This window comes from Xiphophorus couchianus, chromosome 24 (genome assembly GCF_001444195.1).
Source record: "Xiphophorus couchianus chromosome 24, X_couchianus-1.0, whole genome shotgun sequence".
Classification (NCBI taxonomy): domain Eukaryota; kingdom Metazoa; phylum Chordata; class Actinopteri; order Cyprinodontiformes; family Poeciliidae; genus Xiphophorus; species Xiphophorus couchianus.
In genome coordinates, this window is record NC_040251.1 from 7,118,995 (window position 1) to 7,137,170 (window position 18,176).

At 41.6% G+C, this 18,176-nt stretch overlaps 1 protein-coding gene across 4 annotated transcripts in view; it reads left to right on the forward strand.

Moving 5' to 3' along the window:
* The window catches only part of vps13d (vacuolar protein sorting 13 homolog D), a 63,296-nt gene extending 46,673 nt beyond the window's left edge, over positions 1-16,623 (forward strand). For all 4 annotated transcript variants that reach the window (XM_028010103.1, XM_028010102.1, XM_028010105.1 and 1 more), the window contains 20 exons: positions 407-537; positions 1,311-1,486; positions 1,769-1,892; positions 4,301-4,536; positions 4,731-4,833; positions 5,202-5,359; positions 5,440-5,548; positions 6,246-6,416; positions 6,954-7,049; positions 7,537-7,686; positions 8,661-8,810; positions 9,931-10,027; positions 10,110-10,258; positions 10,867-11,001; positions 11,081-11,248; positions 11,895-12,027; positions 12,105-12,300; positions 14,155-14,286; positions 14,376-14,616; positions 15,740-16,623. In XM_028010103.1, coding sequence (XP_027865904.1) covers positions 407-537; positions 1,311-1,486; positions 1,769-1,892; positions 4,301-4,536; positions 4,731-4,833; positions 5,202-5,359; positions 5,440-5,548; positions 6,246-6,416; positions 6,954-7,049; positions 7,537-7,686; positions 8,661-8,810; positions 9,931-10,027; positions 10,110-10,258; positions 10,867-11,001; positions 11,081-11,248; positions 11,895-12,027; positions 12,105-12,300; positions 14,155-14,286; positions 14,376-14,616; positions 15,740-15,871 — 2,987 coding nt within the window. In that variant the 3' untranslated portion in view covers positions 15,872-16,623. The remainder of the gene's footprint in view (positions 1-406; positions 538-1,310; positions 1,487-1,768; positions 1,893-4,300; positions 4,537-4,730; positions 4,834-5,201; positions 5,360-5,439; positions 5,549-6,245; positions 6,417-6,953; positions 7,050-7,536; positions 7,687-8,660; positions 8,811-9,930; positions 10,028-10,109; positions 10,259-10,866; positions 11,002-11,080; positions 11,249-11,894; positions 12,028-12,104; positions 12,301-14,154; positions 14,287-14,375; positions 14,617-15,739) is intronic.
* The last annotated feature ends 1,553 nt before the right edge of the window (positions 16,624-18,176 follow it).

Sequence of the window (18,176 nt, forward strand, 5' to 3'; positions counted from 1 at the left end):
TACTGAAAGTTGGACAGAAAAGGTGCAAAGTAGGAGATTTACTTTACATTTATTTTGAATTGGGTGAAAATAAAAAATGGCACTTGAGGAGTTTTGGATAGAACATATTTACAGACAAGGAAGGTTTTTCATTTTAATTCCAAAATATGTGTATATTTGTACAGTTTTGGCTTAATTACTGTGCTGTTTTTTCAGCAAATGACCTTGTTGAGTTTTTATACGCCACTTAACTCATTACTAAATTAGTTGACGATTACTTCAAAAATGGATTCATCACGAATAATCGTTCCAACCCTTTATGCATGTAGCTTGGGTCTCTGAACTCTGCTGCAACAGATGAGTGAATTTTAAATGTAGAAATATTACTTAAACCCAGCAGTGACCGTTTCCTCAATCGTTCTTGCAGGAATTGACGTGCGTAAAGGGAAAGGAATCTACAGAGACACCCACATAGTGACCTTTGCCCCCCGCTACCTGCTGGATAACCACTCAACACACAAACTGGCCTTCGCTCAGAGAGAGTTTGCAAGAGGAAAGGTGAGAAACCGACTAGTAGTTCTCCTTGTTGTGGAGTTTAACTGGAAAATGTGATATAAAATTGGGATTTTTTTCCTTAAAGTTGCTTGAATTCCAGTGATGATATGTTAGGTAAATCATTAGATTCAACCCATTTTCCTGAAATCTCTCCTTTTCCTAACAAACACTGAGCTGAGTCCTTCTGTCCAACGTGAAGAGGCCAGATAGGATGTTGGTGAAAGCATGCTGTATGATGTTTATTATTTACTGCGGTGGCCAGCAGGTACAAGCTCAAAAACACAAAAACAAATGCAACAGAAAAATGCAACAAAAAGAAAAAAAGCTACAATCACAGAAAATAGAAGCAAACTGGAAAACTATGCGAATAGGAAAAGCAGCAAGTGCAAAATGCTCCAAACTCTACAAGTCCTCCAGACCACCAGAGGGAGTTGATCAGATGGGAGCAAACGCTCAGCGAATAATGGATGTCATGATTTAGCAGGATGTCCAGAAGAAAATATGCATTATATTTTTAATATTGGACTCCAGACTCCCCCTATTGGTCTGGAGAACTTCAGTTTTGTGGAGCGATTTTGCAGCGTTTTCCGTCTTGCTCCTATTTCCTGCTGTTGCTTTTCATTTACAAAGTTTTTCTGCTGCATTTGTTTGTTTGTTTGTATGTTTTTTTGTTTGCTGCACGTTTTGAACCTGTCAGCCACCGTAGAAAACTCAAACTGGCTCTAAAAACAAACTTTTTCATCAATTATACACCAACAAAAAATGCTACATTCTAGGGCGCCTCCAACCCTGAGGGGTACATTTCCACACTGCCGGGCTCCAGCGTGGTTTTCCACTGGCCACGAAACGACTACGACCAGCTGCTGTGTGTTCGCCTCATGGACGTCCCTGACTGCACGTGGTCCGGGGGCTTCGAGGTCAACAAACCAAAGTCCTTCCACGTCAACATGAGGTGAATGCGACTGTTTGGTTTCTGCAGATTCTGTTCAGCTGTTCTACTCATTTGCTCACTTCACTTGCAAAGCCGTTGCTTCGCAAGTTACTCAACAGGTTGTTGCTAGGTAACCAATAAGTGAGTGAGTTGACGAATAAAAAAGGGCTTATTGACCTGCCTAAACTCTTGCAGGACAGTCGTTTTTTTCTGGAGAATTACCAAGCTTTTAAATAAACTGCTGCTAGTGGTGGTCCATGCTAGTTTCCCTCCTCCTGACTGAGGATGTGTTCCTGTGAACAGAGACACGCTGGGGAAGTGTTTCTTCCTGCGGACCGAGATCAGCCTTAAAGGAGTCACCTACCTGATTTCCTTCACGGACACGGATCAGCTGCCTCCTCCTCTACGCATCGACAACATGTCTGAGGTATGCCGCCGCCGTTTAGCTTACAAACAGCCAGGTTAATTAGCACTTTAGAATTTATTCAGAAAAATGTATTTAGGGGAAGCTATGTGTGCTAAACATTTTCAAAGTTAGCGCTAAGCGCTAAAAGAAAGTTAGCTTAGCTGTTAGCAAACTAGCGGAAGTGTGCCCACCACTGATAATACCTGTGAATAAAACGCAGAGCGCTGCATGATATGGTGACCGGATGTTAATGAGGCAGTGAAGCTTCAAACTGCTTCTCCTCTAGAGACCAAGAACCCTGAGCTTCAGCAACACTTCCAGTCTCATTGTCTCTCATCTCTCCCAGATGGACCGTCTGGTTGTAGAGAAACAAGCTCAGGGCTCCATTAGTCGTTATCATGAGTTAAAATTTTCACGAAAGTAAATTGTTCGTTTTTGTGGCGCATCTGTATCTTATTTTGAAGGGATATGTAACTGTTGCCATAGCGACCAGAGTCAGAGAGCGTTATGGCAGATGAGAGGAGTAGAGCTTGTGAGTTTTAGGTCTGGTTCACACGGCAGGATTTAAGGATTTTCCAAACCTCTGAGACCACAGAGCCGATAAAAGTCCAACAGGTTCGGTTGGTTCGTGAGTCCAGCCACACGGCAGGAGCAACACAGCACAGAACCGATTCCAGTCACCAACATCCTGGTTCCACAAGAAAATCCAGTAAAACCCAACAGACCAAACATGAATTTAGAATAATCAAACCCAGATGACGATGTAGAAGCAGCAGTGATAGTTTGTGGCTCATTTTAAGCGATAAAAGACGTAAAAAGAAAAGCCGTTTGATAAAAGATGGCGGAGCAGCCGCTCTATTTGCTGCTCTATGATTTGGAGGTGAGTTGTGTTTGTTCGTAGTTAACATTTTTAACTGAATAAACATAACTACATATAGTAAACGTATATAATAATGACCATTACATATTGTAATAAACATTTCCACATATCACCCCTGATGTCCACCGGACTCTCAGTTGCCATGACAACTGTTTAGGATTCCTCTCCGTTCTTACGTCACCGCGCTTTCTGATTGGCTACCTGTCACATTCAACAGCTGCGTTCTCGCTCCCAGTCAGTAAAAACCCCACAGGCTGGATAATCGGGCCAAGACAATGTTGATTATGTCCGATTGTAGATCGAGCGTATTCAACACACCGCGTAACACACCGCACACTGCACAACGATGTAAGATTGTCGTAAAGGAAAAATCGGGGCAAAATAAAACAAAAGGCTTTAGCAGGAACACCAACATGAAGAAGCATTATCTGACGGCCCCCCATCCCCATCCCACCGGGCCGCAGCAAAATTGCCAAGTCTTGACCGGTCCGCGGTAATGAAAAGGTTGGGGACCAGTGACGTAGGGGACAGCGCGACCCACACTTGGAGGCCTTGTGTCCTCGACCCGGCTGTCGCGGGATCGATTCCTGGACCAGGCGATATTTGCCGCATGTCTTCCCCCCCTTTCCTGTCAGCCTACTTTCATATAAGGGACACTAGAGCCCACAAAAGGACCCCCTGGAGGGGAGGAAAAAGAAAATATTTCTGAAAAAGCATAAATGGTCCATTTCAACCTTATTTTTAACCAAAGGCCGACCTAACACTTTGTGCATCCTGATCATACTTTTATCTGGAACGATTCTGAGAAAGACGAGCTGCTCTATTTTGAACTAATTCTTTCTTTCTTGTATTTGGATCAGTTCCTTACATGAAAAACATAAAATACATAACATACACAGATCCATCCATCCATTTTCTAACACCCTGGTCCCTGGTGGGGTCAGGAGGAACTGCTGCCTCTCCAGCTAACGTTCCGGGCGAGAGGCGTGGTCACCTGGACAGGTCGCCAGTCTGTCACAGGGCAACACAGACAACAACCAGGCACACACACACACACACACACACACACACACACACACCTAGGGAGAATTTAGAGAGACCAATTAACCTGACAGTCATGTTTTTGGACTGTGGGAGGAACCTGGAGAACCTGGAGAGAACCCACCATGCACAGGGAGAACATCCAAACTCCATGCAGAAAGACCCCGGTCCGAGAATCGAACCCAGGACCTTCTTGCTGCAAGGCAACAGAGCTACAAACTGCGTCACTGTGCAGCCCCCATATACAAATCACATAACAAATTCAAAATAAACAGGTACAAAATGGAGGCCATAGATCAATGGCACTATAATGAAAACGTTCCTCAAAAGGACATTAACAGGAAACATACAGTTGTAGTTTTTAAAAAAGTTTTTCTGAATTACTGCAAGTGACACAAAACAACTGAGTTTATGATTTGAGGGATTCATCTTAAGGGTCTATAAAGTAAACATGTTTTTATAACAACTATCAGACGGAGCTGTTAACGACTGAATGTCTGACCTTCAGGTTCCGATCCAGTTCTGGCAGCAGGGCGTGGCCGACCTGCGGCTGAAGTCCGAGGTGAAGGCCGGGTCGGTGATGGACTACGCCTGCGACGAGCCCACGCTGCCGCCGTGCATCACCCTGATCGTGAAGGGTGCGGGGTCGTCCGAGGTCACGGCCGACATGAACTTCTTCAGGGAATACAACAAGCTGTACTACGAGAACTTCATCTACATCGCCGCCACGCACACCTTCTCCCCGTACGACCCGCCTCTCCCTCACAGCGCCAACCAGACCGCTGAGCTAGCAGCTTTAAACTAGTTGTTGAGCTTACTGCTAAGCTAACCGCTAAAGTAACTGATTAGCTAACCGCAAACCTAACCACTGAGCTAACTGCTAAGTCATCTGCTGAGCTAACTGTTGAACTAACTGCTGAGTCGTTCTGTTGGAGCAGGAACCTGGAGCGGAGAAAGGATGGGAAGCAGCGGCTGGGGAGCAGCGCAGAGTTGGTTCTGGACGTGGACCCAAAAACCCAACGAGTCATCCTCAGGAAAAAGGTGAGAGAGGGAAGGTTAAGGGGGGACTGGAAAAATCTGGAATCATCCATCCATCCTTTCTTCCTTCACATTTAAAGCCAGACCACCACAGAAATGGTTGCCATAAATAATTATAATTAATAAAAAAACTTTGTTCAGACTTTAAAAGCTAAATAAATGACAGGATCAATTTTTGTTTTAGCATGAAAAATGTGTTGAAACTACAGATTCTGGTAGGTGGTTGGTTTCCTTTGTTGATCCCAAAGGAAAATGTAATTAAATTTAACAACAATCGGGACGAAACGTCATGAAGCTGCAGGTGGTTGTTTGTTACAGAGTCATAAGTGATTTTCTCTGGTAAGTCCAGCATCGTTGTGTTGGTTCTGCAGGAGCCAGGGAAGCGGTCCCAGCTGTGGAGGATGACCGGGTCCGGCAAGCTGTGCCACGAAGGCTCCTCCCCCCCCCAGAGCAAGCCGTCCCAGCCCCAACCGCTGGACACCTCCCTGGTTCTGGACATCGCCGGGCTGGCTGCCGTCAGCGATAACAAGTACCGGTTCTGGATCCGCCTGCTGTATGGAGTGGTGGCCTGGTGAACCTGAGTCTTTCTGACCGCCTGTTTCCTGGCAGGTTTGAGCCGTTGATGCTGAGGAGGCCCGACTTGCGCCGCAGCATCACCCAGACCTGGTACTTCAGCGAAGGCATGCTGACATGCAGCCTTCCCCGCCTGGTGGTTCAGGTCGCTGCTCTCATCTCATCCTCTGTTACCTCTGATTTTAGCTCATCTCTCTTTAAAGCTGCAGCATGTAACTTTTATTAAGAATACTTTTTCACATATTTGTTAAAATTGTCACCATTTGGTGACAGTTTGCTATGAGAAAGACGAACTGTGAAGATTGATCTCCTTTGCCTTTTCTCAGCGCTAACTAGAAACAGCCAATCAGAGCCAGGAGGCGGGGCTTAGCCCTGTTACCATGTTATGAATGCTCAAGCTAGTTAGCACTGATGATGGCAAATAAATGGGTTTTTCTTTTAGTAGTAGCTTGTTTCTCCACATTTAGCAGCGAGTACATGAAGTTCCTCAGCATTAACTTACATGCTTTTTAACGCAAAACGATTGAGTCTTTATTACGTCATGAGGTTTTCATTATTTTTATTACATTTTTAAACCCAGTTTTATTACTTTATTACCTATTATCACTCAGCATGTTCTCCATCAGAGTGGGGGAAATTAGCATGAAAATATGGGAAATATTTCTAAAGTAGAGCCACAAAATCACAGATTTTTATTGCAAGAAGAAAAAGATCATGAAATCCTGAAGGGACTGAGACAATAAACCAGAGTTGGGCAAAAACAATCACAAGTACGCAGAAACTAAGCCATGTCTCCATCAATACTCCAGCTCTGTTAGTAAATCTGACCTTTTGTCCCTCAGGTGAAAAATGGTGTGGCGGGGCTGTATGACGGGGCGGAGGTGGTTCTGGGGCCGGATTCTGGTCTGGATCAGCCCTGTCCAGAGCAGCAGTTCATCAACCAGAAGATGAGACCTGGATCAGGGGTGCTGTCGGTCCAGGTTCTGCCAGATGGACCGACCCGCGTCCTCCAGGTGAATCCAGAACCCAGAAAGGACCAGGCTGCTGTGGAACCAGCTGTTAGCCTGCTAGCTTCTTAAAATGACCAATTTCTTTGTTTAATAGTAAAATAAATCGATGTGAGAACAGAATGGAGTGGTGAACTTTATTTGTATGAAAGAAGATGATGTAACCACTTCTGATTAAGTTCAGATTGACTTCAGTTTGAGTTTGTTTTCTTAGAGATCAGTCCAGATTGAAATGAAAATTCAAAAACACTTTATTAACCCCAAAGGGAAATTAGATGTTAAATGTGAAAGGTTATCTCATTGTCTCATTATTATCTCATAATTAACTGTCGATTAATGGTTTATTAGATTAAAATTAGGTCCCGTATATGAACATATAACTGAGGTTTTCAAGAAAATGGCCGCTTATCAACTATTCAATAAGATCAATTAACTTTATATTAACTCGTTAAGTAATAACGTCCCTAGTTTCTGTGCTAACAGCTGCTAGCTCTCTGTTCTACTGCCACTGTGCCTCTGAGCAAACATCGCTTCTGTTTTCAGATCAGTGACTTCAGTCAGAGGAGAATGTTGTGGAGCTCCTCCAGCGTAGAACAAGACGCAAGCAAAGAAGAAGAGAAGGCGGCGCAGGAGCTGGAGGCACGTCAAGCTTTGCATCAGCTGCAGACCGGCTGGGTTCCCTGCAGAAACCCTGAGATTAATCCCAGAAATTTTCTAGAAAAAATTTTAGGTTTGATCTCCAGAAGTTGAAATTTTTTTACTTTTGAAACTCAGAAAATGTCAGAAAGTTGCAAATTTTCTTCTTAATGAGCTCAGAAAATTTCCAAGTTTTTTTTCTAGAAAATTTCTGAGTTTAGTTTCAAAGTTTCAAAAAAAACTTTTGGAGCTTAGAAATGTTCATGTTTTTCTTGAAATTTTATGATTAATCTCAAAATTTGTGAGTTTTTTTGTCAAACATTTCACTTTTGCAGTTCAGAAATGTACGGTAATCGTCTTTTCTAAGGATTTCTGAGGTTAATCTGAACATATTTTTGTTTCATGGCGGAAGCTTCTGTTCCATCTGTGATGGCCGTAATGCGGCCTGGTAGTTCTGTTTTCCTGACGCTGCCTCCTCGTCTCCGGCCAGGTGCTGGTTAACCTGGAGGAGGGTCTGGGCGTCTCTCTGGTCAACAAGCTTCCTGAGGAGCTCATTTTCGTGACGCTCTCTGGTGTGGATGTTCACTTCACGGTCACTGCAGTCACCAAAGTATTGGACCTGCGCATCCAGAACATCCAGGTCATTCCTTCTCCAAGCTTGCTCTTTATTAACGCTACAGTGTTTCCTGAATATGCATTTAAAGTAACACCCAAACTAATTTTGTTTTTCTCATCAATTACAAACTGTTTCAATAATCTTAGTATCAAAGTAAAGCCAACAGTTTGGAGGCTCCATCAGAAATGTAAATGTCACAGCAGCTGCTATAGTTTCAGAGAAAATGAGGATGAAACATAAAATAATTGTTTTTGTCCCTGGTAGAATTTATTATACCGTATATAAACTTGTAGAAATATCATAAATAAGGTTATGAACTTTTGAAAACACCACATTAACTGTGGATCTGTTGATAGATAGATTCACAGTTAATTTAACTTGAGCAAAAATTTACTTTGCTTAAGTTAAATTTTGGTTAATTTATGCAAATTTACAGAAGCTTTATTTAAAAAATACTTTTTCTTTGGCACCAATCACAAAATTTCCTATGTTTGTACTTAGCCAACCTAATAAACCTTTTATATATTTAAAATTCCTTGATTTATTTTTGTTAGTTTTTTTTGCACCCACATTTATTTTTAGCCAATTATATTGAAACCATGATAAATTGTTATATTCAACTCCAATTCAAGTGTATTTTTTTTTACCAAATATTTAGGAACATTTTACTCAAAAACAAATTAAAGCCACCAAAATATGTGCTTTTTTTCTTTTTTCACTATTGGAGCTCCATACAATGTCTCTTTGGTGAAGGTTTCTGGTCACTGACTTGGGGCTGAACTCAAATCCTTTTATCAGCTTTTAGCCAAGAGCCTGATGTTTCCATGGAAACCAAATCTGTCTAGATGTTTAACTGAAGGGAGGGGCATTAATGGAGGCGTTAAAAAAAAAAGAAGTTAAAATCTGCCCTCGGGTGCGTGGGGTTTAATATGTTTAAATAATTTTAATTTTGACCCAGGCAGACGTATTAACTGTCTCTGTGTTGCCGCTGCCATCAGGTGGACAACCAGTTGCTGGGCACCACCCAGCCAGTGATGCTGTGCGTCTCTCCCAGTACGGCAGACGACAGCGCCAATGAAGGCGGCCCCGCCCTGCAGGTCAACTCCGTCAAAATTCCCAGCAGCCTCATGTTCACCGAGCTCTTCAAGGTGAGATCACGATCATTTCCTGTGCGACCCGCTAAGGTTCGGTTCGGTGTTTCTCTGGTGCTCTGCTGCATGTGGAGAGAAAATATCCTTCTAACATCAAGATGTGAAAAACTGAGCTGAACATCAGGGCAGTTCAGGCCGACAGATTGATTATTTTACTATTTGCTGATTAATAATTGGAGAGAAAAATGTGTTTAAAGGAGATTTTGAGGTTTATTGTAATATTGTGTTACAGTGATAACGATAAGAATTATTATTTAAAAATTTGACTTATTTTTTAAGCCACAAACACAAAGATTGTTGTTGAAAATATTCCCATTTACATTTGTCTTCTGCCACTTACGTAAAAAATCACTGAACTGCACACAGTAAAGGCATTTTTTGTAGTTTTGAATTCACTGACGTTTGTTGATGCTTTTGTGAAACTGAGAAGATAACAAAAAAAAGCATTTTTGATCATTTTACCAGTTTAGTTGTTTTATTTACCACCAATAACTGAAATTTATTATGACGATAAATGATATGATGGACGCCCACTCCTATTATAGGAAACCTAATGAATTCATCAGCTTTGAAATCATTGCAGTGGTTTGTTGCATCGTTATTTTCCTCTGTAAGCAGAAGCAATCATATAAATAATCAAAATTTATTATTATTATTATTGTTTTTCCCTCTTTTATCTTAGCTTCCTTACAAACATAAAGAAGCAAATTTCTAAGATTCAAAGCCAAAATTTCCCAGGAAAACTTCAATGTTTGGAGAAAATGTCATTTATTTCCAGCAACAATATGGACAAAACAAGAACTAAAAAATTTAAATGAATGTTCATTTGATGTGGTCAAAAAAAATTATTATACAAAAACCTCCAGTTATCAAAGTAATCTAAACCATTGCAAATATTAAAAATAATTACAGATTTTGTTTCTAAACTAATAAAAGTAAATTCTTACTGCGCAGAGAAAAAGCTAAATGGATGGAAATGTCTGACTTACAAAAACACAAACAGTCTCCATGTAAACGTCAGATCCAGGATGAACTTTGACCTCTGCCTGTGTGGAAGCAGTTCAGTCGGGCCGTAGAATCGGAGCGTTGTTCTGATTTGATCTCGATGTGTCGGCAGCACCTGATGGTGACGGCGCGGCGCTTCACGGTCATCATCGACGAGATGCTGCTGCTCAAGCTGCTCAGCTTCTTCGGCTACGGGAAGGCCGAAGTCGGTGGGTCTCACGGTGCTCGCCGCTGACACGTTGCTCTACGTCTGCAGGATGTTTGTGAAAGTAACTAAATGTCTAAACGCAGGGCTGGAGAACCTGGATGAGAACCTGCATGAGCGGCCCAGCGAGGACAGCGGGCCCCGGAAGCGTTACTACTTTGAGAACCTGAAGATCAGCCTGCCTCAGATCAAACTGAGCGTCCTCCCGTCTCACAAGCTGCCGCCGGACCTCAAGGTAACGCCGCTCCGCTTTCTCACCGTGAAGATTTCAGGCCCGACGGATCAGGGCTCCACTGCAGTCTAGAAACATCTGGAAGAAATTGGAGTGTGAAAATTAAAATTTATTGTCAAGAGGAAAACATGGTTTCAGATTTTGGATCTTAAATTATTATTTGAAAGATAAAAACTTGAAGTTATGGTCAATTAACGGTTTACTTACATTGATTTATATTTAAATCTGGTTTACAAAATTACAACATAACTTTTTTATTAATCATGTTCAGGAAATTCATTTAAGAAAATGTAAGTTAGCCTTGAGCAAGTTAATCACAGCTCTTAAATTTGATCTTTTATTTGATTTAGTTTCTTTTTCTTCTGAGACTTTTCCGTCAGGCAAAAGTTGGAGTCACACTCGTACTAGCGGCCGCTAACTAGCAGCTAATGTGCTGTAGCTTGCTAGCTAGCTGTTTTGTTTCCGTCACGGGTAAATTTATATTTCTATGTCTAAAAAATTATTTGAACTTCTACTTTCAGGTTGGAACCAAAGAATTTGAGAATAATTTCCGTTTTAAAGTGGTTCTGATTGAGGCTGGTGGTTTTGATGTCAGGTTTTTTCCTGTCCAGGCTCTTAAAGGCACCCTGGGCTTCCCGCTGATCCGCTTCGAGGACGCGGTCATCAACATGTACCCGTTTACCAGAGTCCACCCCTACGAGACGCAGGAGATCATCATCGACGACGTCCTCAAGCACTTCCGAGAGGTCAGAGTTCACACATCCAGGCTCGTCTATCCGAACAAGAATCTGTTCTGGTTCTTCACACTCCGGAACTTCCCTGCAGGAGCTGATGAGCCAGGCGGCGCAGATCCTGGGCTCTGTGGACTTCCTGGGGAACCCGATGGGCCTCCTGAACGACGTCTCCGAGGGAATGACCAAGCTCATCAAGCACGGCAACGTGCACGGCATGCTCCTCAACGTCACGCACGGCGTCTCCAACTCCGCCGCCAAGGTACCGAGTCAATGGATCCGGTCGCTGCAGATGACCCGCTTCTCTGACAACTAGCCAGTTTATGAATAACATTTTTATTATTATCATCTGTTTCAAATAAATAACTGCAGTGTGTTTTTACCAAAAATGATCTATATACTTGCATAAAATGTTTCATTTCAAAATGTCAGAAATCCATGCAGTTTTTTTACAAGTGTTGTGTGTTTTAATAACATTTTTATTACATAGAAAGAAAATAAAAAGGAAAATATAACAAATAGTAATGGGAGAGAATTTGGCCCACTGAAAAAAATAGACTTTAATCTCAGAAATCATACATTTGAAAATGAAAAGACTCTAAGAAAAAAGGTAAAAAATTCAGAGAAAAAGTCAAAATTACATTTTGGACATTAAAACATTTAAAAGGTTTGAGCAGAATTTGCCCATACATCCAGCCCCTATCGTCTATTATTACCATTTCTTTCTATTCTATTACTTATTCACCAGTTAAATAAATTATTTTTAAAACTAAATAGAATAATAATAGCTGCTGCAGTGTGTGAAGAGCAAACAACGAACAGAGACTGTTGTCCTATCGTTCAGGGTAAAGAACCGTTCAGAAGAATCGGATCGTTGCCCGGATCGTCATTTCTGTCTTCTCCGTCAGTTTGCAGGCACGTTATCGGACGGTCTGGGTAAGACCATGGACAACCGGCACCAGACGGAGCGGGAGTACATCCGGTACTGCGGCGCCACCAGCGGGGAGCACCTGGTGGCCGGGATCCACGGCCTCGCTCACGGTGAGCCGGCGAACGCCGAGTCACGGCAACATGGCCGCTCTGCTGGTTCATGACTGTAAGTCGCCCCCGACCTGCAGGAATCATCGGGGGCATGACGAGCATCATCACCTCCACCGTGGAGGGCGTGAAGACGGACGGCGGCGTCAGCGGCTTCTTCTCCGGACTCGGTAAAGGTCTGGTGGGAACCGTCACCAAACCCGTTGCCGGGGCGTTGGACTTTGCCTCGGAGACGGCCCAGACGGTGCGGGACATCGCCAGCCTCAGCAGCCACAGGTGGAGTTCCTCAGGGATGGGAACCACAAATACACTGCAAAAACAGAACTTCTTACCTGAAATAAGGCCAAAGTAACTTTTCAGCAAGATATGGGAGCTTGTTTTAACTAAATTATTCGGACAATCAAGTCCAAATTCTGACAAAGTACTAATTAAATAATCTGCCAGTGGAGCTAATACTTTTTAAAATCAATATTAAGAAATTATCGACATAAAACCAGTTCTTATTTCATGCTGAAAAGTTACTTGTAAGTTAGTTTGGTCTCATTTTATGGGTTTAAAAGTATCTACACTGGAAACTAGACCAACATTTGAAGTAAACAGATAGTTACCTAGCAACCCTGTTGCTAGGTAACCAAAGAGTGAGTGAGTTGGTTCCACCACCCCAGCTTAGCTAGCAGAGAGGTTGAGTTGCTAAAGTCTTCCCTCTGCCTACATCTCCCAGAATGCTGTGCGGTTCAGTGAATATTTTATATATTGATATTGATGACATGTGAATCCTGGCATGCATTGTGATTAGGCCTGTCGTGATAAACGATAAATCGATTAATCGTACGATAAATTAAATCTATCGATGTCATTTCAATTATCGGCACTATCGTCTCTTCCGACCTTTTTCTCTTTCTGTTGATGACACCGAATGAAAAAAGGGCTCAACTCCGGTGCTCTCCACTGACCCTCCCTTCCTCATTTCCTTAGTATAAAGCTCAGCGCACACTACAAGACCTTAGAGCTGTCAGCCGATTGTCGGCCCATTTTTAAAACCTGACAGATCACACATTAGCCGACAGAAATCCTAGGTATAACGGTTCTATCGGGTTCGTTCCTGCCGTGTGGTGTCCAACAATGGGCACAAAATAATGGCTACAAGTCCAGTGAACTAATTTTAAAACCAGGCATTAATCAATGCTTTACTACAATCTACCTGCAATGCATGTGGCTAGTGTCAGCGTAAAGTCCTGACTGAATGAAAATCATTAGAACCTGTTTATGTCACGTTAACGAAGAACAGCTGAAAAGTTACCGGGTTTATCAACTGCAGTAGCAATTTAGCTCCAACTCCTCCTCTTGTCATTTCTATATTCTTTGCATGTTGAATAAACATTAATGTTGTTTCCACGCTGGACTTCGGTTGCGCTGTGTCAGCTGTTTGGGATTCCCCTCCATAATTTCCCCTCAGACAACACGGAGGAGAATCCTCGCTTTCTGATTGGCTACCTGTCACATTCAACAGGTGGCGTTAAAGCTCCCAGTCGGGGAAAACCCCTGATTTAGATCGGAGCGGCAACGACGATCTACCATAACACACCACACAATCTTAGAAAGACCAACGTTTTAAGATTGTTGTAAGGGGAAAAATAGGAGCAAAAAATCATGTAGTGTGAACTATTGCATCAGGTAGTCGATGTGCCCATCTTCTCTATTTACATCTAATTATTACTGAAGGGCAACATAATATACAGACTTCATAATCTGCACTCTTTTGGTTGAATGCAGTATTTATTTCCACTTTGGCTTTATGCTGTTTAGTTTTTATCAAGTGAGTTTTTTGTTAATGGAGACTGAGAATCCATTTTGTTTTTGGTTGTTTTGTTTATTTTGTTTATCAGCTCCAGTGTTAAATATTCTTTTGAAAATAAAGTGCATCTATCTTTGGCAGGAAATCATATGCATTATTACTTCATTTCCATTAAATTAGTGTAAAAAGGTCTTCAGACAATATTATCGTATATCGCAATAATTTTTTGAGACAATTAATCGCTCAGCAAAATTTGCTATCGTGACAGGCCTAATTGTGATTGATTTGTTGCCTAGCCCTACTTCCTGTTTGTCTGACTGTGACTTCCTGTCCAGACTCCTGGTCCAGTGCGTCAGGAAGCCGCGCTGCTGTAAGGGTCCTCAGGGCCTGCTGCCGCTGTTCTCAGCCACGCAGGCCGAAGGTCAGGAGCAGCTCTTCCGCCTCACCAACAACATCCACTCTGAGTTGTAAGTTTTCCCGTTTGCAGCCCAAACGGAGCCGGATCACTCCGGCTTCTGTCACGTTCCCAACCCACTTCCTGGTTCTGATCCGGCAGCTTAATGGCGGTGGAGCCGATCGACACCTACAGCGTCCTCATCTCCTCCAAGGCGGTTTACTTCCTGAAGCCGGGCGACAGCGTGAACCGCGAGGGCATCGTCCTGGAGGTCAAATACGACGACCTCATCCACTGCCTGGTCTCCAGGGAGTACGGGAAAGTTTACGTCCAGCTCACCAAGAAGGCGGAGAACTCCACCAGCGGAGTGTCCATTCCCGGACCCTCGCAACAGAGACCCATGGTGAGACTCAGAACCAGAACAGCAGCGTTGCAGAGAAAACAAACATCTAAAAAAACACTTTCATGAAACGGGTCGGAGATCCAAACTCTTATTTTACACTAAAACCTGGTTATGGAGCTGCAGGAAGAAAAAAGACATTTAAGATCCATAAACTCTGACAACCTGGAGATGATTCTCTACACTGCAAAAACACAAAATCTTACCACTACAGAGTGCACTTAAAATAACATAAAGGTAACTTCTAGCAAGATATAGGAGCCTGTTTTAATTCAATATTTTTAATATTAATAAAAGTTCTAGCTTCACTGGCTGATAATTTAACTTATAATATGGGAAAAATGTCTGTTATAAATGAAATGTTTGACAGCATACAAGCTCTACTGGAGATGGAAAAAAGGAGTAAATTTCAAACATCTATGTACTTTCAAAAGATGAACATTTGTAACAAAACAATGTATTTTTAATTTTTGAGTTTCAAAAGTTGAAAATTTTTTACTTTTGAAATTTAACATTTTCCATTTTTGTTCTAAAAAATTTCTGAGTTTAATCTAAAAATTTCTGATAATTTTTCTAGAAAATCTTTGACATTTCAAGCTTTGAAAATGTCCAAGTTTTTCTATAAGATTTCTGAGATTTTGTGGCAGATATTTACTTCTCCTTTTCTCTGTCTGCTATGGCTCTACTGCGCCGCTGTAAAATAATCTCTACATTTTCACCAAAATTAGTTTCAAAAAGTGAAAATTGACTAGAAAAAACTCAGAAATGTTGAGATGAATTTAAGAAGTTTTTTTAGAAAAAAAAATAACTTGGAAATTTGTGAGTTCCAAAGTTTAAAATGTGCGACTTTTAAGTTTGAAAATTTTCACTCTTTCTGGAAAATTTCTGAGTTTGATCTCAAAATTTTAGAGTATTTCTAGCAAATGTATGACTTTTCAAACACTGAAAATGTAAATTTAATTCCAAAAATGTCAACTTTCAGACTCAGAAATTTCTTTTAAGGAATTATTTACCTAAAAGTTAGTTTTATTTTAAGATATTTCCAGTAGAATGGACTTGGCAGGAAGTTGTGTTTTTGCAGTGTGTGAGGCCCTGCAGCCTGTAACGCTGCCGCTGTCGCCCGCAGGTCCAGGTGAAGAACGAGAGCCTCGCCTATAAGATCTCCAAGCAGATCAACTTTGCCAAAAGCCTGTACTACGAGCAGCAGCTGATGCTGCCGGCCGACGACAACGAAGACTACCTGCTGCTCGAATTCTGACGTTTTCCTCCGAAGTTCTGAAGCAACTCGGCCGGAAAAACATGAAACGCTCTAACAAACACTTTGAGACTCCTAGACTCTAAAAACTGACAGAACCACTATTTGTTTTGGACGTTCACAAACACATGTGAATATGTCTAGAAGAACCATAAACTCTGTAAATATATATATGTTGTTATAATAAAGATAGGATGTTAACAAGAAGCCGAGTGTCTAAACTCCAACAAGCTGCTCTTACATGTGTGTGTGTTTGTATATAAGAGTCTATTAGAGAACATGAAACTGTAGATCTGCGTTGGTTTTTAACCTTTTATCGGTGAGTCGCTCTCTGCAGGAGTCGGCCTGAATCAGACGGCAGGAAGTCCCAGAAGGAGCGACTCCGGGCAGGAAGTACCGCAGCGCTCTTATTTATCTGATCCGCTGCTCAAGGTGTGTGCTTCACGCCGGGGGAGGCGGGCGGAGGATTTCCTGCAGGGTCAGGGTTCCTCCACTCAGTTTGCTTCACATTATGGATGCAAATGTTCTGTTATTGATCCGACAGACATGTATCGGTTTAAATTCACCCTTTAATATTTTTGCAATAAAACATTTTGTCATTTAAACAAGTGAAGCACATTTTTTTACTGTGCAAACAGGAAAAAGTGACTCTGTTGCCAGATTGGGTGGGATGTTAACATTTGTGCTGCTTTTCACAAAGTTTGGTGGATTTTTAGAAAGAAGCACAAAACTTTTAATAAAATGCCGTGATTTTCCTCCTGTCTTATTTAATTTAAATTGAAATCTCTAGAATCTGTCAAACGTGACATCATCAATGATTAGTCATTGGTTAATAAATGTCATTATGTAGTATTTTAAAATAGGAATCCCAGAGTAACTTCATGATTTAAAAGGATATAAACAACACACAAAACTCAAGGTTTGTTCAAAAAGTCCAGTTCTGTTTCAGCTGGAAACCAGTGACGTGCGGTCAGGGGAGGCAGGTGAGGCAGTGCCTCACCAGCCATCATGGAAAGAAAGAAAATATATAATCATAAAGTAATTTAAATTGTTATATTCATCCGGTGGTTTGTACTAAAAAATATTTATTTTTCATGTAGCTTCACCAATTTCGATTTTTATTTGTTCAAAATCGCTGAATTTTCTTATTTTCCCATTCAAATGCTTGGAAGCGATGCCGGTGAGGCAGCAGCGAGCTCTGCCTCACCTTGGATTGCGCAACCCCTGGCTCTGCGCTGGCTGCTAAGCGGAGAGAGCATGTTGCTGTACGGCGTCAATAAAATGGTTTAAACAAATTTAATATGTGAGCTTATTTCCAATAATTTAGCTTATGTATATAATGTACAGTGCTTTTTGTCACCAACTGTGTTTGTGTAACGTGTTTCGTGTAATGAGCGATTATAAACGGCAGAGAACAGGTTCGAGGTGAGGCAGGCAGTTCTCTTGCCTCATGGCAGGGGGCGCTCAAGATCCCAGACGTTCGTCTTGTTCACTCCTCAACTGCCGAGTAAGTGACAGCGAGCTAGGCTAAACGATTCGGGAAGCGAGTCAAGTCCAGCGATAGATTATAATAGAGATAGTGATTTTTTTCCTCTCGCTTATCCCGACTTTCGACATGGATGACTACATTACAACACTAAAAAAGTTTTCTCAAGTGGACTTTCAATCGAAGCAGGAGATAATAACCAAAGGAAGACCAACGCCGGAGCTGAAAGGTTTGTATGTGTAAGGATGCAGAAGTGAAACATAACCTGTAAACTGCTGTCAATCTATGCATCTATTTGCAAATCTGATTCTGATGACGTCAGTGCCTCACCAGCTATGAACCTCACCGCACGTCACTGCTGGAAACTGTCGACTGCTATTAGGGCCCTGATAGATTAAAAAGAAGAGTACATTTCTGCCCAAAAACCTGGACATTTCTGAGTTTGAAAAGTCAAAGGTTAATTAGGCAACACTCTGAAATTTTGGGGAATGGTTTAGAAAAGAAACTTCAAAATTTCTGAGTTTGAAAGTCAAAAATTTTAGACTTTTCAAACTCCAAAAGTTTCAAACTTCCAAAAGTTGAAAATATTTGGTTTTTGAAACTATGACTTGGCTCCAAGCCAATATGTAGTTTGAAGCTAAATATCTAGTTAGCCAACTAAATGTTTAGTTAGCAGGATAAATATTTAGCTCCAAACTAGATAATTAGCAAGTTAAATATTTAGTAAGCAAGCCACTATTTATTCACCGGTAGCTTGGAGCCAAATCTTTAGCTAATAGGTGAAAGTCAAAATTTTCAACTTTTGAAACTGAAAAATGTTTA